The sequence below is a fragment of the Chelon labrosus genome (assembly GCF_963514085.1).
Source record: "Chelon labrosus genome assembly, chromosome: 4".
Classification (NCBI taxonomy): domain Eukaryota; kingdom Metazoa; phylum Chordata; class Actinopteri; order Mugiliformes; family Mugilidae; genus Chelon; species Chelon labrosus.
The window spans coordinates 9,555,792-9,582,665 of NC_140340.1; the positions used below are offsets into that span (position 1 = coordinate 9,555,792).

Sequence of the window (26,874 nt, forward strand, 5' to 3'; positions counted from 1 at the left end):
CCTCCACAATCCACCTCCAAATGACCAACCACACACAGGAAGCTTTAATTTCAGTCTGCTTCAGGGTTGAGGCGCTTAAAACAAACTGTAAATATAAAGGTGTGTGAGGAATAAAAAGACTGTCACTACAGTAACGAGATTAAACTAAACTAAATTACAACTATGGCTACATTCAAAATAACTTCCATGAGGAAATAATCTCTCTCTTCATTCATCTTCTGTAACGGCTTGTCCTGTGAAGGGTCGCAGGAGGGCTGGAGCCTATCCCAGCTGTCATCGGGCAAGAGACGCAAAACCTCTCTTTTAAATCCAACATAATGAAAAGTACATGAGGTCTTTGTAAATTGGCTTATTTTTTTGTTTTTGTGCCGTGTAGAAAAATGAAGGAACCTTGGGCTCAAACCTCAGCTATTTTTGGACAAATGCTGGCTATGGCGTGAGATATCACCTCCAGCTCTCAGAGAACGTGTCAGTGTTAGCGCTGACATTACCACCCCCACTTCTCACGTCAGTAGTTCTTCAGGAAAAATGTCCAGAGACTGCTTCTCAGTCTGATTATTATTTATTTCACCTCACCCCCTTAGTTATTAATAGAATAATTGGGCAAATTTGGCAGAGAAGCTTATTCCTGAACTGAAGATTGATTCAGAATGCATTTGGTTAGCTTAGCATAAAGAGACACAATCCACCAACCAACACATCACTAATTAATTCATATGTTATTGGTGTAATACATTAAAATCTGACAAGTGTATTGTATATGTGCCTCGTGCTAAAAGCTAATCAACCAATCGACTGCTGAATATCAGTCAGAGTGGTATCGGTCTTCTCACTGAACTTTCAAGTAAAGGCCGATAAGTCTATTTCCCAAAATGTCAAACCGCTCCTTTAACGACAGATTAAACCGGCAAATAAGCAATTATCACTGCTGTATAGGGACAGTTGTTGGACTGTCTGTATGTCTTTGTTGTCAAGACTATGTAGTGATATTGGGGCTATCGGATAAAATTTAATTGATTACACGACGTCATTCATACCATTTTCAATCCAGCTGTTCAACAACTCACCTTTCTGTAAGAGAAACCTCCATGTTGTTAATGTTAATGCACATTATTGCACCTTATTAATCCTTCCTAAGTATATCATGTATATTTACCTTATTTTATTTTACTATTTTTTTTACTTATGTTTTATTTAATTTTTATTTTATTTTACAAGATATTTACTTATATTTTATTTTTATTTTATTTTACCAGATATTTACATATATTACATTTTTATTTTATTTTACCAGATTTTTACTTATATTTTATTTTAATTTTATTTTACCGGATTTTTACTTATATTTTATTTTTATTTTATTAGATTTTTATTTTATTTTCTTTTTTCTTTTTACTTGTGGTTCTCAAGAGTGTGTTTTATGTGCAACTGAGCCACCAAGCAGTTTCCCTTGTGGATGAATAAAGGCCGTCTAAGTCTGCATCTACATTTGAAGCAAAGATTCCTCCCCATTTATCTTACATTAAAGATTACAAAGGGAAGTTGACTTCTCTCTAAATGTCTCCAGAAATGATGTTGCATGCATTACACACACGGCAGCCTCCTCTGTCTTTCACCTTGGAGCGGGGGACTGTGCTGAAATAGGCCAGGCGCTGACTCACGGCTCAAAGTGACCAGTGACAATGACTCTAATAAGATCAGATGCACTCTTGGCTGTAGGATTAACATCCTCATGCTATGCAAATCTCAAATGCAAAAACCCAGCTCCTTCAGCTCACCTTCCCCTCAGAGTGTCCAACATATGCTCTGCTCTGTATTTATAGCTCAGGTGCTATACTCTGATACTGAAGTGGCTCTACAGAAGATGGCTGTTGTTCAGCGACTCTATTACTGCTATTAAACGTCATTATGGTTACATAAATGTGAGGCCCACACTTTAGTGGAGGTGAGAGCTGGAGCGCGTACATAGAAAGTACGGTGTGGGGGTGGATGAAGAGTGAATCACAGATTACTGAAAGGCGATGGACAGGTGAGCTGCAGATTGTTGCAGGGGAGGTGCTTACGTGAGGGAGAGGGTGAAGTGAAAGCGCTGGCGGAGGCCCCTGAAGGTGAGGAAGGTGTGCGGGGGGAAGTTGCGCGTGGTCATCTCACAGTAGGGCTTGTCGTAGCCTCCCGGCGGACACTCGCACTTGAACCCGCCGACCAGCAGGTTCACGCAGGAGCCCCCGTTCTTGCAGACCCCCGGAGCACAGCGGCCTGAGCGGGATGACAGCTCACAGCGCTCTCCTGGAGATGGATGGAGAGAGAGAAGTGGAAAGAAATGAGGATTAATATTGTTCTGGACAAGCAGCATCACCTCAGCCATACCATCTGGGACTCCATGCTGTTGTATGCCCTTTTTTCCGCCACCGCAGCGGTCCTATATGTTCCATTATAGAAGACTAACATCATCCACCTCAGTTCAGCGGCTGAGAAACTGTCCCAAACACACAGAACCGGATGAAAAATAAATTAGGATTATGTTGACAAAGTGCATAAGAGGAAATCAGACTTTAAATTATGAACATCCTCCGTTTGTGTCTGCAGTTTCAATCTCTCCCTTTTTATTTTTCCTCTGTGTGACACCCAGCATGACGCCCTCTCCTCCCCCCTGGGAATAAGGCTGCAGTTTTTGCTGCATTCATATTCAGCGGAACAACACGATGGCTCGAGAGCAGTGAGCTGGAAGTGTTTGTGCATTCAGACTCCGAAGCCGTCGAACGAAATGATTGCAGCTTCTGCAGACACAATGATTGCTTTATGCTTTTTTTCACACCCTATGAATACTCTTGATGAATTCCTCTTTATTTTACCTGAAATACAAATATAAAAAGTGTGTGTGTGTCCTGCTCTCCGACCATACACTAATTCCCATGAAAATATGACAGTGTATCTATCTTTATGCTTTACATGATAAAAGAAAATTAAAACAGTCTTTAAAAGCCACCAAACATTGATTTTGAAGTACAATGTAATATAGATCGGCAGTTACAAATGATTTATGTCACAGCACAGGTTATTATATTCTTCTTACTGGGCTGTAAGCAATGTCAGAATATAGCGAAAAATATCAGACCAACCGTTTAAAACTTGAAATACTGGAACAAAAGAGAAGCGGGAAGCTCTAGTTATGAGCTGAAGTTATACAGACGCTTTTCCTATTTGGGGATATCACTTTGAACTCTACATTTATGTCCTAACGGAGCAAAATTACAACAAGTGTCAAGATTGTATGACACAGAGTCAATGAGGAGTTCAAAGACATCGAGATTCACCTTCTAAGCACATTCCACACCGGCACCACTGATCAGACAAGCTGTTGAACAATCAATTAAAACAGAAACTGAATCAACAGCGTAGTTGAATATCAAATATAGTAATTTTAGTAATTTCTTGAAGGGGAACTATTGTTTTTTACAGCCTGGACCTTATTTCTGGCATAAAATACGGTCGTTTACTCACCCATATAACTTCTGTGTAATTCATATTCTTTCGGGAGATAATTACATCAGCGTATATCCATATAGTGGGAGTGACTGGGGCACCGAAATGCAGCCTCTAAATAACGCATTATCTGCCATGAAACTCGTTCATTTCACCAATATTTTGTTATCGTACGTCTGTAGATTGACCTACAGACCCCGGGTAACTTTGGACTCAACAGGGAATAGCATTAGTGTACGATAACAAAATATTGGTGAAATGAACGAGTTTCGCGGCAGATAATCGTTATTTAGAGGCTGCGTTTCGGTGCCCCAGTCACTCCCACTACATGGATATACGTAGATCTAAATATCTCCCGAAGGAATACGAATTACACAAAAGTTATATGGGTGAGTAAACGACCATATTTTAAGCCAGAAATAAGGTCCAGGTTGTAAAAAACAGTAGTTCCCCTTTAAGTAAAAGGTGTTTTTCGTTCCCTTCTATGACAATAAAGTGAATAGTTATGGTTTTCTACAATGGTTGATTGATTAACTGATCAACGATGATAGTAACCGTTATTCGCAGCCCTTTAGCTGAACTGTAGAGGACGACAGGTCACATCAGGCCAACAAAGTCAAGATAAGGACAGTGATCCCTGTGAAGGGATGAAGCAGCAGCGACAGACCCCGGTTGAGCCTTCATCCTCCTCGTCTCTGCGCTCACCATCACATGTGCCGTTCGTCTGCATCGTCGGGATGTGAGGCTGCAGCAGTTGCTGAGGCGAGACTGCTTGCTCTCCCATGCGTGATGAGGAATTTGTGTCAAAGCCACTCGGTCATCAGTGTGGAAGATTTTGCACTGTGTGCGGCGCTACTGTAACACTGACACACACACACATAGCCTACATTGTCTTCCACTGATACACACCTCTTTAATTTACTCTCTCACTATCAATCACCCCATTCACATTCCACTGGAAGCAAGCTTCTTTGTTTTATTGTTGTTGTTGGGGAACATTGGGAATCAGTCAAATTAAAGTCACAGAGATCATTCTGGACCAAAGAAGACAGAGATAAACCTTTAGCTGCAGTTTACACCAACTTAAAGAAGTTTTCAAAGTTGCTCTTAAAAATGATAAAACTATAAATTCATGCTTTGCAGTTTAGTGGGTTCATATTTAGCTGACCTAAAGCCTATACCTGCGTAAACTGGACCTGTAGACGTTTAACCTCTCACTCAAGTAGCTAAAAAACTCCAAACCAGTCTTTTAAGAAACCACACAAGTCCAGCTGTCCTCATTTTGGCTTTGCTTTTTGGATAAACCATGACCTGGACGACCGAGAACATTCACAGATATCTTTTATGCATACCGTATGTTATAATGTTAATTCAGAATCGGAAAAGTGTTGCATTTAAATCCAGCACAGAAGTATTAGCAGCTAAAAGTAGTCAAACTATGTAAATCTAAAGCACTGCTATTGACGTTATTATTAATACAGGAGCAGCGGCATGTAAGTATAGCATTGCATTTATGTTTTCAGGGAATTTATCAACTTTAATACAGGTAGTATAGTCAAACAGCCTCCAAACTGGGTATTGGGTGGAAAAGCGGAAAATACTGATACTAACATCTATTGTTTGTTTTTTATTGGATAATTTTTCACGTCTCTAACACAAACAATTAAGACTGAAATGTAAAAACCTTATAGCAGTTGATTAAATATAGCGGAGTATGAGGTGCAACAGTTACGGCTGAAACCTGGGGAAGAAGAAATAAGTAAAAGAATGCCTCCAAACTGATCTTAAATACAAGTCACTTGGTAAATATTGCTATTTCCCACAGCTGTACTCAATAGTGACACCAATAGACCGTCTTTAACCTGAAGCCATCGCTGACGACTCTATGAGTACATGGTACATATAGTTATATGTGTCAGGGGGTCATTTCTCTGCGGCTCTCTGTTCAAAATGAAGCATATTAGCTGCTCCACCCTGTCAGCCTGTAACCATTAGCTGTCATGTTCTTACTCATGCTTCCTGATGACAAACGGCCACTGCCGGCCAGCCGGCTGTAAAGTGAAGCCTTTCTGCTACTGTGCTGTCGCCTTGTTATTAATTCAGCAACTTGCTGCAGGCCATAAAATACTTGTGTTTCTTCAAGCCGTCAAACAGAGCTGTACTAAATAAAGTCAAAGTGACTCAGAGATCAGCGTCAGTGTTCAAAACAAACAAACAAAAAAAAAAACACAATAAAACAATTTTCAGACAAACTTATCAAGATCTTTCTCACTGCTACCAGACAAAATGTCTCTCTGTGTTCAGAGATTCCCTGCGGGACGCCTCCACCTCAGGTGCTCCTAGCAGCGGCTTTACGTTGCCAGGTGAGCAGTGCATTGGGGCGGGGATGGGCTCACAGTCACAATTCTACAAAATGTCTCGTTCAATAATTCAAACACGCCTCGTCTGCTCTGTTTACGACCCTCTGTAAGTCCATCCCTGTGCCCACGTTGTATGTTTGCCGCCAGCGTGAATCATTAAGCAGCAAATCATACCGACACCTCAAAGATCCTGCTTTTGTTTAGACAGGAGGAAACACTGTGCTATTTCTCTCTATATATACACTATATTACCAAAAGTATTCGCTCACCTGCCTTTACTCATTCTATGAACTGAAGTGCCATCCCATTCCTAACTCATAGAATTCAATATGATGTAGGTCCACCTTTTGCAGCTATTACAGCTTCAACTCTTCTGGGAAGACTGTCCACAAGGTTGAGGAGAGTGTTTATAGGAATTTTTGACCATTCTTCCAAAAGCGCATTGGTGAGGTCACACACTGATGTTGGTCGAGAAGGCCTGGCTCTCAGTCTCCGCTCTAATTCATCCCAAAGGTGTTCTATCGGGTTCAGGTCAGGACTCTGTGCAGGCCAGTCAAGTTCATCCACACCAGACTCTGTCATCCACGTCTTTATGGACCTTGCTTTGTGCACTGGTGCACAGTCATGTTGGAAGAGGAAGGGGCCCGCTCCAAACTGTTCCCACAAGGTTGGGAGCATGGAATTGTCCAAAATGTTTTGGTATCCTGAAGCATTCAATGTTCCTTTCACTGGAACTAAGGGGCCAAGCCCAGCTCCTGAAAAACAACCCCATACCATAATTCCTCCTCCACCAAATTTCACAGTTGGCACAATGCAATCTGAAATGTACCGTTCTCCTGGCAACCTCCAAACCCAGACTCGTCCATCAGATTGCCAGATGGTAAAGCGTGATTCATCACTCCAGAGAACGCGTCTCCACTGCTCTAGAGGCCAGTGGCGGAGTGCTTTACACCATTGCATCCGACGCCTTGCATTGCACTTGGTGATGTGTGGCTTGGCTGCAGCTGCTCGGCCATGGAAACCCATTCCATGAAGCTCTCTGCGTACTGTACTTGGGCTAATCTGAAGGTCACATGAAGTTTGTAGCTCTGTAGCAATTGACTGTGCAGAAAGTCGGCGACCTCTTTGCACTATGCGCTTCAGCATCCGCTGACCCCTCTCCGTCACTTTACGTGGCCTACCACTTCGTGGCTGAGTTGCTGTTTTTCCCAAACGCTTCCATTTTGTTATAATAGAGCTGACAGTTGACTGTGGAATATTTAGGAGCGAGGAAATTTCACGACTGGATTTGTTGCACAAGTGGCATCCTATGACAGTTCCACGCTGGAATTCACTGAGCTCCTGAGAGCGGCCCATTCTTTCACAAATGTCTTGTTTCACAGTCTGCATGCCTGAGTGCTTGAATTTATACACCTGGGGCCAGGCCAAGTGATTAGAACACCTGATTCTGATCATTTGAATGGGTGAGCGAATACTTTTGGTAATATAGTGTATATAGTCTGGAGCTGGAGCTAATATGCAAATACACAGATCAGGCATTACATTATGACCACCTTCCTAATATCGTGTAGGTCTCCCTTGTGCCTCCAAAACAGTTGTGACTCATCAGAGAATGGGCATGGGCGTTGTTAGTGTTTTTTTGTGTTGTTCCTAAACCGTTTTTGAGTGCGTGTCTGTGTCAGGCTGCATCCTGCTGGGGATGGTCAGTGTTATTTACTTCTCCTGTCAGTGGTTTTAATGTTGTGGCCAATCAGGATATATGCTAATATAAATGCAATCAAAGTAAAAACTGCAAATGTCTTGTATCTGTTTGTCAGTGATAAACCTGCAATGCACCTCTGCAGCCCCCATATGAGCAAACTGTTCCAGGAGAGTAAGTTTCCTCTGAGATCTTGACGCTAAACAGTAGTTTCTGAGCTGCTAGGTAACAGAAAAGCGCCGTCACTCCTCCTGAGTGAAACAGAGTGGGTGGATCCCTCCAGACACAATGAAAACACAGACCTCAGGGAGGCTGAGGAGTTTGTACAAACACAGACCCATGTCTGTGACAGAGAGGAGGTCGGGTGGAGGATATGCAAAGAGCTTCAGCTGAAGTGAGCCGCGTTATGAAGGTGAATAATGAGATGGGGTGATCGATAACGCTACAGATGCATGACCACCAGCTGCATCTCTAAACAGATCTTCTCATCACATAACAGGAGCCTGAGGACCAAACCCACTGAAACACCTCTCACATGTCAATAAGGAACATTTCTACTGCACCAAAACAACTGATGCTTTTAAAAGAAAAATCTTTATGCTTACACTATTTTTCGTCACTCTTTGTGTTTCCGTATCTCTCGGTCTACTGTCAATAAAGGCATAAAACTCCCTAGAAACATTTCAAACATAGAAAATAAATAGAGTTGCATAGCCTGACATGGACTGACTAAAAGCTTACCAGAATATGAGTCTGGCAGCATCCACGTAAAGAAAAAAATACCTCTGCATACAGCTGAATAGACCTGCAACCAATCAGAGCCACGTTGTTGTAAACAAATTCAACTCTATGGCATCCAGATGACTTGCACGACTACATCGCTGTTACTCATCCATCACCACACGCTCAAATGATTTGATTGGCCTGGCAGATCTTTGCTGGAGCACAATCGGTTCCCAACGGAGCGACTCCAGACCAACTTTCCACGGCAAACGATTCGTGGATGCGGGAAGTTGGGTTTCCGGACTAGAGAGGCTGTATGTAACAACAGAAATATAAACATGTGATCCACATTAAATAAGGTTTCTTTATCTGCCTGGTTGAGTTTCAGTAAATGATCTTCTTTAGCAGCTTTCTATCCATTGGTACTCAAAGCACTTTACAGTCACAAGTGGACATCTACCCACTTGTTCACACACACATTTACTGAACTTGGCGTTTAGTGTCTTGCTCACGGCATGTGGCCCACACGCCGGGGATTGAACTGCTCTACCTACAGAGCAAGCTTTATTGCTTCTGCATCCCTGGTCCCTTGTTATTGTACATAAATAAGCTGCACATACAATCATTACAACCACAGCGTTGCGTGTCATGTCCTCCTCTCTGTATTTGTTTCTGGCCTCTCTACAGCGATGGCTGTTCATCACGCCATGCAAAAGCTCTGATTTCAAAACAGTCCATGTGTCTGGCAACCGTTTTTATTCATGCCTTCTCTCAGAGGGAAATTGTAGCGGCTCTCAGTGTTTGGCACGTGTTAATTTCAGACAGTAGTGCGAGGTGATTCGAAAATGTGTTTTCAAATTTTTGTTCCAAACCATTTGCGCACATTAAAATCCTGCAAATGCATTCTCAATAATTACAGTTAAAAAAAACAAAAACAACAAAAAAACACATTATCTCCATCGCAGGGAGGCGGATGTCAGCAGTGAAAGAACATCACAAACAAGCACGGGAGGCCGACTGTGAGCTACTTCCGCGCAGGCACAGTGAAAAGGTGAGCATCCCTCCCGCTGTGTGTTTGAAGAGAAACGTGCGCGAGAACCAAAGCAGGATAACATCTTGTTGTTCAGCATCTACAGAATGACTCAGACGAGCCAAATCGTTTAAGGCCGTCCTCCAGAAGAACGGCGACGATGATGATGGCTGTTATCATTTTTTTTTTTCATTTTCTCTCCCGGTACCATCTGGCAACGCCTACGGTCCATCAGTTCGCCAGCAAACACACACACATGCACACACACACACACGCGCGCGCGCACCATTAACATATAAACATTCCACAGATTGTCCGTGCACCTTTCTTGCACATATAATTGCAGCTATTCACCACTTATCCACCCACCAGAAACCAACGAGAGAGAGCAATTTAGCTCTCGCACGTTTGCTCCAGCAAACTGTGGAGACTGGTGAACTCCACGCTCGCTGATGAAGAACAGAGGGAGATGTAGCTCACAGGAAAATACATCAAATACAACCTGACTGAATGACATTCAAACATCTTAAATAGTCAGAAGCATATGTAGAAAACTCCACGAGGCCGTTTCTGACAGCGCCCGGGTCCAGGCCTCAACAACTGATGGAGACGGATGTGACTGGATGAAAATACACCCACTTCACCCACTCATGCGTTCACTCTCACTCTCATTCTCTGGAAAATTAACCTTAAAAGCTCCAGCAGTTCAGCTCCGACACCCACAGCCGTGCACGGACATGTAAGCACCACTCAGCCTGGACTCGGAGCGACCGAGCCCACACACTCGAATGCCGACACTATTTGAGGATTGATAAACAGTCGTATAAATGGGTGGGGGAAAAAAAGCTTTCAATGCTTGATGAGGAATAATAGAGGCAACAATATTATTGAGAGCACAGAGGCAACAAGCCTGGGTTCCTGTTTCTTTTGTCTCCTTTTTAACTGAAGGACTTTTCAGGCTGTGATTTGTGGTTTTTAGTAACTGAAGTAATAATTTTTCATTTAATGAGAAAATCAGGAAAAAGTGAAGTGGTCCTTTGTCAGGATTGTTTTTTTAACACAATTCAGACACAATGCACAGCTGCATAAAATCTGCACATGACACATGAATAATTCTAGCCACAAAATGATTTGTTACTTAACTATCGTCTCTACAATGCAACACAGCTGTGCACTAAAGACGTTATGTTAAATTTAGAGGATCTGTGAATCATTTAAACCCTATATTTAATTGATGAACAGTACAAAGACTTATCAAAGTCTTTAAAATGAGAAATTGAAATTTTTCTTTTTGAATAAAAGCTCTCTCTGAATTCTTACATGTTTTGGAAACAGGGTCGTAGCTAAAGAAATATAAACTTTTACAATAATCCACTTCATTCCACCCCCACTTATAGTTTATGAGCGTATAATGAGTCAATAAATAATTCATCACATTGTAGTTTTGAGCTGATATGAGCTCAGCGTCAATGTGTAAACAGATCATGAATTATGTATAGTGTAAAACACCGTATTCATCATTAATCACATAAAGTTTTTCCTTCGTAAAACTGTGAGTTATTGCATTTTTGTTTATTGCATTTATTTAGGATGCATATATTCGGATAAGTTCCGCTCAGAGTGTCTTTATGAACGAATTTATGAGTAGTTTTAAACCCAACTGTGAACAGAATAGTGTAGGAAGAGTGAAAATACACGTGCCAGTTTATTAGGTACGCTAGTGGAAATTAATGCATTCTAATAAAACTGTCCTGCACTAAAACTTAGCTGCATGGAGGTTATTTGTTTAAAATAAATGAGAGAGCTGTTGATTCAACTGTGTATTTCATTTCGAAGGCTGTGGTTTGGAATATTATTGAAATGCATTGTGTTGCACCGACACATGTTTCAATTATTTTGACAACCCCATTTTGGCCAAATAACAGAAACACTTTAACAGCACCGTAAACAACGTCCTCCAAAATGATCATACCGTTGAATTACCACCAAACATGAACTGAACATTATAACAGTGCAGGATTATTGAATCCGTTTTCACTAGTGTACCTAATGTTCTGGCAAATCATAACCCTGTGCAAGGATTTCTTTGAGCACAGTTTCACATGATTGCAGCGGATTCTATGGCGTTATCAATCATTCATTGACTGTTTATAACATTAAATGAGGATTGCTGAGAAATTAATACAAATTAATAATTAAAACTGTTATTTATGACACATAAATGATGAACACAGCCAGAGCTGAAGCTGAAGTGTTTCCCTGTAATCATAAACCAAGCATCGCGGAGCTTCAAAGGCTAAATGAAACTTTAAATCGCATTAAAAAGTCAGGATGTGACCCACTTAACCTCCCAACAAAAAGACGGGGCAGCTACCCTAATATTCATACGGTATAAATTACCATATGTTAACTGGCTTTTCCTTTAAACTCTTTTTTAACTTCTCCCTTTTTCCCTTAACTGTAAACCAAATGATCAGAGAGTCTTTAACCCTCTGAGGATGTGAATAATTCTTGGTGCAACCAATGAGTAAGTGTCTCACAGTCCTGCCGCCTAAACAGTAATGAATTAATTCTTCATTACAGCTAAAAACAGGAGCTTCTGTCCTCTCCATCGTGACATGCTGCGTGTTTTGTGATATATATATTTTTAGGTGCTTTTACCACGGGGCATCTCACAGCCAGGGGACACGCTCCATCTGTAGCCATTTATAATTAATTTAATTCCTTCCCGTGTTCCCCTCAGCGATATGGCTCAGGACACAGAAGCAGCTCTTGTTTTCGTTGCTGCAAAACACAAAGTAAAGATCGTTCTTGATGTCCCCTGCTTCAAAAATAGACACGAGGAGGAAACAGAGCTGTTATAGCATCACTCTTTCCCATTGTTTGGATGTTTACAGCTCAGAGGTGGACGTTTGAGTGTAGGTGTGAATAAGTAGGTAGATAAACAGGTTGTTCTGCGGCCGTAAGGCACAGGAGAAGAGGTGACCAAAATACAAGCAGAGAACTGTGATCAATGACATTCAAAAGTGCAACTTCAACTTCATCAGGTTACACATTAAACTGATTAGTCCACCTCAATTTAAGACGCTCTACTTTTAAAACACAAATGATCGTCAGGCCTTCGCTCGTCCGTTTACTTCCACTGTGGCTTACTGCAACAGGGACGAATCAAATCAATAACTCATCTCTCAGCCTTTGTCTGCAGAGCCAGTCATTAGAGCAGAGGACAGTCTGTGTGTCCATAAAGAGCCAGGTTCAATAAGGAGCTCAGGAGGACAGTGAATGAGACTGATGCAGACGTTAAAGCCCCCGTGGGATCTTTGTGAAGGAGGAGAGATTAACAATTGGAAGGCGACATGTGGCCGAGATTTTGTCCTTTCACCGTCTAGCAGCACTTGACGACAGATGTGAAATTCGACAGGGACACATGAGGGCTGAAAGTGACAGTTTGACATGACTGTATTTAAAATGTTCACCAGAAAAGTCCAGTTTGATTATGATTCAAGTTTATGAATTCTCATGTGTTTGCTGATGTCTTCAGAAATGGTGGAGGTGGATGGTAAGTTAATACACCGATCAGCCACAACAACAGCCACAAGAAGTAAATAACATTGACCATCTTGTGACTATTCAATGTTCTGCTGGGAAACTTTTGGACCTGACATTCATTCATGTGGATGTTACTTAGACATGTACCACCCACCTAGACCAGACCGGACCAGGAACCCCCACCCCATAGCAATGACACTCCTTGATGGCAGCAGCCATCCCCAGCAGGATGCAGCCTGACACAGGTGTTGACCTGGCCTCCAAATTGAGATGCACTGGGACAAGCCTCATCCACAGAGGCCCCTCCCTTCAACCCATAGGACCCTAAGGCCCCCATTATTCTGTTACCAGACACCACTGGACACCCTCAGAAGACCCATGTCCATTCTCTGATGAGTCACAACTGTTTTGGAGGCACAAGTTAGACCTACACAATATTAGGAAGGTGGTCATAATGTTATGCTTGCTCGGTGTATATTTTCCTATATTTAGTTACCTGGTTGTAAACTTACTAAACTGTGTTTTCATAACTTATGGCTGATGGTGTATGAGTTAACATGCTCTAAAGAAAGGAGTCCATCCTAGTCTTCATCCTAAAAACCCTCTCTCATGTAAATGAAAAAAAATCTCATAAGGTATTAACAGGTACAAATATAATGTTCTAATTTGCTAGCATGTTGTGCTAAAGCAAACTAGAAAGTGAACTGCATTACAAGAATAACTATGTTTTTTTATGTCTGTGTCTTTTGCAGCTGCTGATGATGCGAACTTGCATCATATATGATATGCATCTTTAGCCTCAAGCTCCATTAGCTGCATATCTAAGAAGCAATTACATGCTCCTGGAGAGGCCATGTTAGGGCTTTCCCGCCAACACAGCATGTAGCAGTCGATATCCTGTTATACATTGATGAAATTCATTTGTGGGAAAGGTGAAAGCTTGACAGCAGCAGCTACTATAGCAGCGCTCACACATACAGTGATGGCTGCCGCTGATTGTGACTGAGACCTGGCTTTGCAGCTCTGCACCCCCGCCAAGCTCAGTCAAATTAAAGCTCAACTTTATGCAAATGTCCTCTGACACAGCCAGGAACAGTGAGGAGAGAGACAATCACAATCATCTTGATTCCACCAGAAAAGGAAGCACTCAATGCTACATGGATAAACTAAACAAAATGGACGACTGACACATGAATGAATGAATGCAGTTCTGCAGATACATCAACCTGTCCTCAACACAGCAAATAACCACAGAACTACAAATTGCCAGGAACAGAGGCCGGAGATTGCTACAGACCTTCAGCTGTGAATGCGCCGAAACTGGGTTCAATGGCTAATGAAGCTCTGACATTAAAGTATAAAAACACTCACCTGTGTAGTCCTCAAAGCACTCGCAGGTGTAGCCTCCCTCTCTGCTGCGGCACACACCGTGGGCTCCGCAGGGTTTAGAGTAGCAGAGGTCAATCTCAGTCTCGCAGTAGTCTCCTGTGAAGCCGGTGGGACAGCGGCAGCGTAGCCCAGCGATGGGGTGGATGGGTCTGAACAGGATGGTGTCGGACGCGACGAAAGGCGCCAGGCTGTCGAACTTCAGCACGGACACGCACTTCATGTAGTTCTCACACGGCTCACGCAGGCAGATGTTGTCATCGAATGGAAGAACCTCCTGCGAGGAGATCTGAGCCAGAAGGCTGCGGTTCAAATACAGCCTCTCCTGGAGTTCCTCCGAGCAGAAAAACTCCCCGGTTTCGACCCCTCTCCCGGGCCTGTCCCCACCGTGGCCGAGCCCTCCGGGAGGCTGGTGTCCCTCCTCGAACGCGGGAACAGCCACGGACAAGCTGACGTTGAGGATGGGAGCGCTGACGTCAGTGTCGTCCTGGATGTTGAAGATGACGACATCTTCGGGGGCGGCAGAGAGGACGCGGGCCACGCCGTCCAGGAACTGGGCGAGCAGCAGGGACAGGAAGTGCTCCTGGGAGGTGTTGGCGAGCCGTAACGTGATGCTGTTGGACAGCATTTCATCTGTGATGATGGTGACTTGGAGAAGGCACTGAGCGGACACGGAGTGGACGCCGTCTGAAATAGACAAGAGGGAAAGGGAAATTTAAAAAATGTTCAGTGAGTTTAGACTTATAGTTGATGGGGATTATGGTGAATCACTGATGACATGGTTGGATAAAGATAGCGTACATACTCTGGGTTTTACGCCATGTTGTCACCAAGTGATCTGTCTCAGTGCCTTTTGACTTTTGTTTTCTGTCTGTGTCTTTCAGTCTTAGCTCATGTGGCTGCCCAGGGGCAAAAATATTCACAAAAAGGTCATAAATATTTATTTTTAGTTAGATAATGAATCATTTTCTACAACAGACTAGCCCTAGTTTTGCGTTAACGTCACCGGGACAAGAGCAAATGCTGCAAATTTGAGTAGAGACTATTTTCTGATGTGGATTGAAACATATTTAGAGCTCCGGTGGCAGAACTGGGAATGTAGGAGTGAGTCAGAATAAACTAAAGCGTCTAATGTTCACATTTATGTAGGAACATGTCACCCACGGTTCATTAATGTGTTTCAATATGTTTAACAATGCCGCAGCAGAAATACAACAAGCAGCGGCTATACATGTGTGGAGAGAAGGATAAAAATAGGAGGAGAGTGGACATCTTCATCTTTCAAAACCATTATCTTACATAAATATTGTCTTGAGCCTTAAAAAAACAAAAAAAAAAGCCTCCATCAACTTTGGCATCTACACACGGGGCAGATGCTTCAGCAGGACAGATGCAGGTACATACGGGTGGATGGTGGGGGGTTTTTACAGCTGCTGTTTGCCACATGTTTAAAGCGTAAGAAACGCAGACTGAAGCAAAAATACACACAGCAGCGTACAAATTGTAACTTTGATGAAAATAATGATAACACATTTTGTTATTCGTGTTCTTGGCTCAGCCGGGTGTTTCTTTTTATTTGTTGTTTTTTTGTTTTAGTTTCCTGCCAGACGAGATAAAAGATGTACGCCAAGACTAGGAGAGAACAAGTGTCTGTTTTCTTTCAATACCTTCCAATTTTCTAATCAGCGATTTCACGCCTGTATTCTCAGCTCACTGTTTGCCTTCTTTGTCCGGAAGCAGAGATGATACTTCATTATACATGCCGTCCTGAAAGCCTTAAGTCTCAAATTCACCAGTTTCTCAGCTCAGCAGATCTCTTGTTATGATACCAGGACCAGTTAATGTTTCATCCTATATCCCTTCAGTTGTTTGAGCGCAGACATTAAGTGTTTTCTCGTCTACTACTTCTACAGTGGGCCTCGGTAGCGTCCTGTGTTCAGCAAGACAAATTTTAAGCAATCAACACCGCTGCGGGCAAACAAAATGTAAATGCTGCATCATGTTAGCCCTTACATCTCGAAACATACCGCGGCTCGCGCTCACACTGACTTATGACTTTGCCGTGCTTATTTTCTATCTCTCAGTCTTCCACTAACAACGTAATGAAGCTGCACATCAGCAAGTATGAGCTGAAGGTCTCTGACAGGGGAAACACGGCGCACTGCTCGCTGAGGGGTAAAATTATAATGAAAATAGCCTCCATTCAAGCAAAGGGCACACACACACACGGTGAAGTCCAGTATGCTGCTAACAAGCACAGAACCTAGGGGATGTTTGTCTGCTGCAGCTTCACCGCGGCTCTAAATCCCATCGAAGGAGAGAGTCCGGGACAGACGTGCAACTTTAACCTGGATCATTCAGCTTTCTGCTCCGTGGCAAGATGGAAAAATTGGCCCTGTAGTCATTATCTAATCTCTCACTTAATTTTATCTTCGACCCCATACGAATTCTCAATATAGACAGTAAAGCATCTAGGTTTAACAGGCTTACTGCTACTACTACTTTAAATCCAATTACCTTTCCTTATCCCAGAAATAACCCTGACAAAAGACATTTTAAACTGAACTGACTATCAACACCACTATTAAAACCTTACAACAATGACAGTAGGCCAGATAGCGTGTCCACCTTTATTTCATTTTAAGCTTCAGAAAAACTAATTTACTGTTACGGCAAAGCTCACTTGTCTGGTGTTCGTGTTTTTTGCTGAACAGCGGCTACGATAATTTGAGAATAAACCTCAAATTTGTTTTTCAACAGGAAGCTTACATCTTTGTGTCGCTTAAAACTGACAGATTCTCGCTGTAAAAGGTCACGGTGAGAGGTCGCCATCATTTTGTCCCATCTCCCAGGCCTGCAGGTTTCTGTAGCCTCCGGAGCAAACACAAAATAGGCTTAATCAAATCAAATGTGTCATGAAAACAAGCGGCGGCCTCTCCCTCCAAAATAATCAATGGGGCGCTTTGTTTGGGGCGCTTGGACGCCGGCCAGAGAGCAGAACCTGTGAGCAGCACTCACACAAACAGCGTTGCCCAAAGTTAGCAGATCCCTGTTTTGGCACCGGGCAAGTTTAAACACAGAGTGCCAAGGGGAGGGAGGAGACTAAGGAGGAGGGGGTAAATGTGTGTGTGTGTGTGTGTGTGTATGGGGAGGGGGGCATAGAGGAAGTGAGACGGAGAAGCATGTTTGACACGGCTTTAATCCTTCAGCTTTCAGTCAAGTGCTTCCAGCACAGTAATAATACCGGGCCTTAGCAGAGGAAGTGCAGGAAAATCAAAGGAGAGACACAAGCGGGGTCGCTCCTCTAATTCACACTTTACTGTAAACACACACACCGAAACACACACACACCTGGGTACACAAGGAAACACTTGCATATAAGAGGTGAGAACACAAAGGCAGAGGAGGCTTTGTGCTTTCTCAGAGAAAGACAAATTCTAAATTACAGCTGCAGCTAATGACTGTTTTTTACCCTCTCATTTTCTTGATCTACTCTTTAATCGCTTAAGGCAGCACTTCCAGACCTGGTGGCTGGAAACGCTCTACAAGGCAAACAGGAGTGGTCACAGGATAACGGTTCACCTGCTCCGTTATTTTTAGTCTTCGTACTTGTTTTTTTTTTTTAAAACTTCTTCTGAGCTCATTTTGGTGGATAAGTTCACAGGACGGGGGCCATATTCCATGATGATGCACAATTTCAAGGGATTATAAAGTGAAATGTCTTCAAACCGATCGTTTTGTCTGATGAACGATCAAAAACAAAGATGCAAAAGAACGTTAACAAGAGGAAACGTTAACCACTTTCCCTGCAGATGTTTTAAATGTGTAACTGATAATGAAAAAGAATATCGATGAACACATATAAATAATTTTAGCACTATTTACAACCCTAAATGTGATTAAAAACATTTGGTTTTGTTGTATTTAGGGCCAGTCATTTCTAAATGATTATTTTCTACTTTAATTTATTCATCTAATCTTTAACAACTTTTCCCAGAGCCCAAATTGAAATATTAAAATTTAAAATTTTTCACCTGACAGTCAAAAAATCCATCGGTGAGTCTGGATCAAGAGAATTTAGGGAACCATTGGTTTCATTTTAGTGAATAACAATAATAATAATAATAAAAACAGTGACCATAATGACCCCGTAATGGTTACAATAAAACGTTTCTACCCATTTTCTTGTCATCTATTCAAGCGATATAATACCTGATACTATGAAGCAACGTTAGCCAGAAAAACACAGCTCTCAGTGAAAAGGGGCTCTTAAAGGTTAGGCCATGTGTAAGGACAGACATCGCCTTAATTATGTCCTCTGCCAATTCACATTCTTGGATGGGGGGCTCGGGCAGAGACCCAGAGGTAGACGCAGCGCTGGGAAACTGAGCGCGAGGAGAATCTCCTCTGAAAGGAACCAGACCATCCTTCAAAGAGGTCATTCTCCATGGAAGGATAAGGTAAGCGGGGGCATTTTTGGGCCAAAAAGGAGGAGAAGAGCGATGCTTAGTTGGTAACGAGACGAGGTGCCAGCTCTGAAGTGTGACACTGCTTTCAACCCACAGCTCGGCCCCCTCTGGGCCTCTGGGTGCCAGGAATGCTCTCAGCTAGGAAGTGGCGCCAGGGAAACGATTAAACACACACACTGTGGCTGCAGGATTGCCAAGGTTGTGTACGGCATTGTGTGTGTGTGTTTTTGTGTGAGTGTGTATGTGTGTGAGGCTGATCCATACGTCAATACAAGCAGAGCGGAGAGAGGACACGGTCACAGCGGCGGTATAGTCACCGCAGAATAAAAAGATAGTTAAATACAACTTAAGAAGTAAAGGAGTGTTTTTATGTTTTATAGATCCACAGTTTTCACCTGACAGCAGAAGCACTCTAAACCTGAATCATTCAGCATGTAAACAAAATATTCTGAGGGTTATTTCACTTTTAATATAAAATCTGGCTCATCATCCTCAGAGCCAAAACATCCTACAAGACTTCTAATAAAGTGATGCATGTAAACAAGTCGGCTCATTATGATTTACACAGAAGAACCTTGTTTGACTGTCGGTCGAGGCCTCCACACAGAGAACGTAAATTATCAGCCAGGAGCCTGCAGAAGGCGGATGTATAGCTCTGAAATATTAACGAAGCCCAGTTTCAACTGTCGAGGGAAATATGAACAACAAATGCTCCACTGACATACTGTTGGAGGAACACAAAGAGCCTTTAGCATGGAGCGATTGCGAGGAAGAAGCATGTACTCAAATAAGATGTATGGATTGCCTTTGAAGCCCACTCTGAGCCTTGGTAGCTGGAATACTAAACTGCCGGGAGAGAGGCCGAGGCAAAGAGACAGAACAAATGTGTGAGACCGGCCTAATTAGACCCCAAAGTTACCATCACATCTCCCAGCTGAATCCCAGAAAATGTCAACAAAGTCACGGTGGATAAAGATCAGAAAGGCTGTGTGACCAAATCACTGCGGACAGAGACATCACCGAGCAGCATGACACAAACCCCGGCCCTCTGCCTCTGAGCTCCCCCTGCGCCGTTTATCTTTCTTTTTCTTCCTTTCTCTTCACTTGACGTTTACAGATTTTATTTGGGAAGAATAAATGTCAATGAGGTGGGGAAACGGCTTTAAATACTGCAAGCCTGCTCACAAACAGCGAAAAGGTGGACACATCATCTGCCTCGCTAACAGATGTGACCCTCCGAGGACTGAAGGTCAGTGGGCTAAACGTGCACCTCCTCCAAAGACGAGACGGTCCACGGAGGATTTACTGCGGCATCGGTGCAGGTTCCTGCTGCCGGCTGCACAGAGACCAAATCCAATGCATTAAAGCACTTCTCATTAACTAAAACCAGGACGTGGCACTCAGTGGACTCAGAAAGTAGTTAAGACGTCATGCCTCACTTCAAGATGATTGACAAATGTCCTCAGTCATTATTTGTGACTCTAAAGACTAATATAGTGCAGTAACACTGGAGTTTAAGTCTGGCCTCCCGACTAGGATTTGTGCACTTTACCTATTTAATGTAATGTTTATGACTTCTGAAAACATTTGTTCATATGCAAATTTTGTACACTTTTACTTATATATTATTTTATTTTATTTTACTTGATTTTTACTTAGATTTTATTTCATTTTATTTTATTTTTTACTAGATTTTGAGTTATATTTTATTTTTATTTTATTTTACTAGATTTTTAGCTATACTTTATTTTTATTTTATTTTACTAGATTTTTAGTTATATTTTATTTTTATTTTATTTTACTAGATTTTTAGCTATATTTTATTTTTATTTTATTTTACTAGATTTTTACTTATATTTTATTTTATTTTTATTTTAGGTCTAAACAACTGTACATTGGTTAAAGAAAGCAGCGCATGAATTGGAACAAAGCCACTAAGTGTCTCAGCCTACACAGAACACCATGAATTCAACAGTTTATTTAAACCTTATTTACGTCAAAGCTAACAGTTAACACCCATGCTACATGAATGGGTCAAACACAGGAGACTGAAAGATTTATGTCTTGTGTAAAAGTCATGATTTGTGTTAAAATACACAACTTTCACAAGAAAATATTTAGTCATAATCCAAAGTATTTGACATAGAACATTTTGGATGTGGTGATGCCACAAAATGAAAGTTAGAAAGACAACAGACTACGGGGCTGCACAGTTCATTGTTTCTTACACATATTGGTACACCACATTTCTGAATATGTATTGTTATTAAATTTAGTGCACACATCTGTGGTTTCCTGGACTTTTTCTCAAGCTCCACTTGTGGTTTTGAATGAAACGTCTAGACAGTATTGGGTAGATAACCATCCACTTTTGTCCAGGCATTCATGTCCGCCTCAGGCTGAATTTTAATAACTGCTGTAACCCCCTTGACTTTTCATTTAGTGGCATTGTCAGGGGGAAAAAAAGAGAAAAGTCTAATACTTTGGCTTCTAACTAAATACTTTTTTAAAAAAACAACTAATATCTCCATCAGTCTCATCAGTACAGATCTTCTTAGCACATGTGAAAGTAACCAAACCCCATAGCTTTGGTTAGAGGCAGCCTACAAATAATAACTTCTGCTTTAACACATGCCATATAAACCCCAGTCTCCTGAGTGAATGTTTGACCCATTCATCCACCATGGCCTCCTCCCTACGCAGACTTTACACCACCGCTTGGAAGCCCTAAAGGCAAATGTTTGCATATAGTTCAACATCATCCTGTTAGCATTGTCACTGTGCTAATACTGATGCCAATTCAAAATACCACCAGCACAGCCTCAGAGAACTGCTAGCATAACTGCGGAAACATAAAATGCGAAATACAACATTTCAAATAATCCCGTGATTAAACTGTTAACAAGTCTGCAAAAATATAAAATAATCCTTTCTGTTTACAGGTGTTTAAATCACTCAGATGCCATATTTAGTTAATGAACAAACGGCAAACTTTAGGAAAAAAAGTTTCCTAATGTCATCTTAAAACTTCAGAGGGCAGAAATATTGACGATATTCACATGGCATTGAGGTAGGTGTTGGTGTTACTAATTGTCTTGCTCTAAATGCACTTCAGAGGTGCCGTTGTTCACAAACAGAAGGCCTCAGATCTGGCTGCTCCGCCTCTTAATGTGCAGGTTAAACACTGAGGCAATGGAAACACCTCCTAGTTACTGTGGGGAGAGGGACCACATTAGACCTATTAGAAAAATACCATTCATCATCGTGACAGTGGAGAGCCGATAAATAATCGCACTCAAACAGCTCTCTCAAACCACCATTCATCACGCGTCTAATGGTAGCACATGAAAAACGGCTCTATAAAACACAAGCACGTTTAATCTGTGATCTGCAGCGGCTGATCCCGCCTCAGAGGAGGCTGTGAGTTTCTCCGCAGAAGTGTGTCATGTCGGGGGAAACCTCCGGGTAAGAAGGTAATGAGGTTGAGCAGAGCCGGTCTCAGTTGTTCAGCATCAGCACACTACAGTATGTGCAGCACACACGGAGTACTCAGTACATCAAAGAGCGCAAAGCCGGGGTCCCATTTCCAAGATCAATAGGGAGATCATAAATTAAAAATTACTTTGGAGGAATAGGGCCTGTGAATATCTTTGCAGTTCACAACTGTAAAGAACCAACCAGTGAGCTGATACGCAAACTTACAAGATTTTAATGAGTTTATGATTTGAAAATGAGTATGCAGAGTGTAACAGTGTGTTTGGCTGTTTGTTCAAAATTAAACAGTGAGATCTGGGGTTGAATCTATCAAAGATTTAAACTTTAAAACTGCTCCAAGTATAACTGCTAGTTAGACATCATAATCATAATCGATCACAAGCATCTATAGATTTATTCATTATTGATCTATTCTATTCTAACTAAACCTTCACTTTTGGTTTTACACAACACATAAACCCACATCACCTGGGTGAAAATTGTGTTTTTGACCCATTCATCCACCACTTTAGGAAGACTTTCCTTGTCATATGCTTGTAATATATAAAAGGTCTAAAACTGCTGCTAGTGGATCTGTTGACATGCATGCTGATCTGTAGAGCTGCCTGTTTCTGATCGGTTACTTGTTTCTGATTTTTAGAGCATCTCGTTTCTGATATGTTGAGCCACATGTTTCTGATCTATTTAGTTACATGTTTCTAATCAGTTAAGTTACATGTTTCTGATCTGTAAAGCTGTCTCTTTCTGATCTGTTAAGTTATATGTTTCTGATATGTAGAGCTGCATGTTTCTGATTCATTAAGTTACATGTTTCTGATCAGTAGAGCTGCTTGTTTCTGATCGGTTTAGTTGCATGTTTCTGATAAGTTAAGTTACATGTTTCTGATCGGTTAAATTACATGTTCCTGATCTGTAGGGCTGCATGTTTCTGATCAGTTAAGTTACATGTTTCTGATCTGTAGAGCTGCATGTTTCTGATCAGTTAAGTTACATGTTTCTGATATGTAGAGCTGCATGTTTCTGATTTATTAAGTTACATGTTTCTGATCTGTTGAGCTGCCTGTTTCTGATTGGTTAAGTTTTAGAGCTGCCTGTTTCTGATCTATAAAGTCACATGTTTCTAATCTGTAGAGCTGCCTGTTGTCCTGACCCCAATGGACATGCACTGCATACATTTATCCACATCAGTTAAGCCTAATTTCACAATCTACTTATGAGACTTCTTACTTTACCATCTGTTATGTAACTACCATCATCACCAACATAGTGTTCTGCCTCTGTGCTCCTGTTTATCCTTATACCACTATCTTTATGAAAACACTTTATACCCACTAAGCTGTTGTATAATTAATATTGCTGCCTCTGTTTTATCCATTATCAAACTCCCGGGTATCATGCATCACCTACTATCATGCATCTTCTTAGTGTTCTGTATTTACTGTTTGCTGCATGTATGAGTTCATCTGTTCATTTCTGGTTCTTTCTTCTCCTCCTCTCCTCCTTTCTCCCCCCCCCCCCTTTTGTGTTTTGTCCCATTACATGGCCCTCCCCAAGCAGATGGGTCCCTTCATATGAGCTGGGTCCTACTCAAGGTTTATTCCTGTTAAAAAGGGAATACTTTTTCTTTGCTCATTAGAGCTTGCTCGGGGGGAGGGGGGTCCAGGCTCTGGGTCCTGATCATTTTGTTACTGGCATTGCACAAATAAAACTGAATTGAAGTATAAGGAAAAAGGACTATGTTTTACAGCTGTTCTGCCAGACTTCTCTACTATGTTTTAGCAGTAGAAACACCAAGACCACACAGTTGAGTCCACACAAGGTCACAAAGAGACAACACACCGTTACCACTCAATCAATTAAACAAACCACAGAGGCATAAGCTATAGGCCCTCTGGGGCCTTAAACAGGACACAGTTTAATTTAAATCGAATTAAATACTCTGTGCGGAGCTGCCTGCATTCACATACAATAATTATTTAGTCTCTGCTGCTGATTCTGTCTTTGTGGCCATGCCTAATTTATTACATTTCCCTGGTTTATTCTTTCAGCAGCTCTGTTGTGTTCTCTACTTTGACGTGTTTATGGCCAGTTTGAGACTAAACCTTACAGGTGCTGAGACCTTTCAACACGGAGTTCACTCAACTGCAAATCAAACGTGGCCAAGGAGGCAAAGAGGCCCAAAGAAGGTTAAAACTACTGAAGACAGCTGGAGACACAGCTGCTGCTACAAACTGCAGCTTGTGTATTTGTTTGTGAAACACAGGCTGTTTCCAAGGAGGGGAACTGGTAAAAATGACAAAATATAATAAATTTAATGCAAACCAAGCCATTTTTAGGTCCTTGTGATTGTGGTTTCGTGGGAATGAATGTCATAATTTGGTTTGTGCAGACACACAGGAGCAGAATTCACCCAGCAGGACAACAGACTTAATCCCCACCTTCATACCAGTCAGCAAGTTGAGGTTCAATTAACCTTCCAGCGAAGAGGAAAGAAAAAAATCCATCCTAATGAGTGCTGATGTGGGTTAAAACCGAGTCCACAGAAGTTTATCATGAAGAGCTACAGTGTGTGGTTCAATCGTCCATTAGATCAAGCTTATCCGGTGTCTCCTTCATTAAAGCTAAGAGCACTTGGTTTGGTGTCCATTTAATTTAGAAGCGGGAGTCTCGGGTTCTGGTGATCAAAAGGGATGCAGTAAAATGTGGCGGCGGAGCAGCCCGTTTGAATTAAGCAGGGCTGAAAGGTGAAGCACACTCAACTGCTGACTGAATAGAGGCTGATGACTGGTTGGGGGGTGGAAGCTATGCATTGCAAAGGGAGGGGATTGCTTTTTCATCCCATTACCCCTGCACCCCCACACCCCTTCCTGACCCCCCACTAGACAAGCAACGGCTGAGGCTGACACTCCCCCACCCACCCACCCACACCACCACCACCACTCCCCCTCTGCATTAAATAGTCTTAACGACTCCTGCCAGGATTCCAACCTCACATCAACATCTAGCAATCAGAAATCAAGGGTCTCAGCAAGGAGCTCAATCAGCACAGCGCGGCTGCACAGGGCCACAGCCAAGGCGTTACCAAGCCAGGGGTCAAGTCCCCCAGAAATCACAGTCATTACATAATCACTTGAAACAGTGCTAATTTTGCATAACCAGTTTTCATCCACCTGCTTAAAAATAGCTGGTTAAAACTAATAGAAGGCCACATTCCCATTATTTCCCCCCATAGTTTTCCACCTTCTGAGGTTTGACTGATGCTTTTTTAATTACGTCATCTCGTTACCTTCCTCTTCTTTGGTTTAATGGCACCTGGCGGGAGAATTAGCGCCACCAGATGGTTACCTCGAAGCTCTTAAGATAACTACTTGGTGCTAGCCTGGCTGACGCGACTGCACATCTCAATGAGATGCTGGTCTGGAAACTACGTGTTTATTTTCTCGTATTTGAGGCGTGGTTTTACAAATGCCTAGAGCCGTTTATTGGGCGCTACGAATGTCTATCAAATGCGCCTGGTAATTCCCATGCCGCCTTGCGCGCGATTCATAGCCAAAACAGGCCAAAGCCTGTTGGTAGCAGAGCAAACACATCCGTCTTGGCAATGAAGTCTTTCAACGCCGTTCTGTGATTGGTTCCCTATCTCAGGCGAAAATATGGGCGATGGTTTCCAGACTGCTTTTGCAGCGAGAATGAAATCGCGCGCAAAGCAGTATGGGAACACCCAGGCTAACTTGGTGCCATTTATTGAAACTACTGTCATGTATTTAGTTGTAAAGTCAAACACATGTTGTTTTTAAGACAAATTAAAAGTGATATCTCATCAACTCAGAGTAAATTAATTGAAAAAAACTCAATGCCGAACTAAAAAAAACCCAAAAAAACTACCATCTGAATCTGGTAACACATTATTTAGACAGAGAAATAAATCTGCACACAATTGAATAGTCTTACAACCAAGTGTTGCTGTCACTCGTCTGTCACGGCATAAAACCCGCCCAAACAATTTGACTGACCCAGCAAATCTTTGCTGGCGCATAATCAGCTCCCAATGGAGCAGTTCCAGACCAACTTTCTGCTGCAACAATTTTGTGGGCGGAGGAGTTGGGCTGGCCTCTGGGCTCAGATAGCGCTACCTTTTGTGATTTCCCATTTTGCATGATAAACACAGACTACTGCCTCCTGCTGCTATGGAGAGTCATTTCCTCTACTGAAATCCAACACGCATCTCCTACTATAGTAGACCATATAAGGTCCGACCTACTCGTAGACTGTAAAAAAAAAAAAAAAGGGGGCGCCATGACAGCTCCTCAAAAGTGACGCTAAAGCATGAGGAGCTCCCCCTGGTGGCTGGCTGCAGTATAGGTCATAAGCTCCGCCTCCTCCATGTTAGCGGATGTATTTGTTAGTCATTTTATGATGTATGTTCAAGATTCCATTTATCTGAAAAGTTTTGTTTTTGTTATCTGACGCGATAAAAACAAGATGTGACATCATAATGATTGACAGTTGCCATTGACAACTGCTCAGTGAACGAGTCCCATAGGGCTGTGAGAGTAGACTACCATCAGTGTGGCCAATGGAAGGAAGTGGAGACACGTCGATGCACCTAGTAGATAATGGTCAAACATAGAGCAGACGTTTTTTGACGATTAACAGCAACAAAGGTACAAAACTGAACAA

The 26,874-nt window shown here is 42.2% G+C and overlaps 1 protein-coding gene across 1 annotated transcript in view; it reads right to left on the reverse strand.

The window, feature by feature from the left end:
* celsr2 (cadherin, EGF LAG seven-pass G-type receptor 2) overlaps nucleotides 1-26,874 on the reverse strand; it is a gene marked incomplete at its 5' end in the record, with an annotated part of 65,033 nt that overhangs the window by 27,130 nt on the left and 11,029 nt on the right. Inside the window, 2 exon segments of the mRNA XM_084542675.1 lie at nucleotides 2,064-2,286; nucleotides 14,216-14,917. Of these exon segments, the coding sequence (XP_084398801.1) occupies nucleotides 2,064-2,286; nucleotides 14,216-14,917 (925 nt within the window).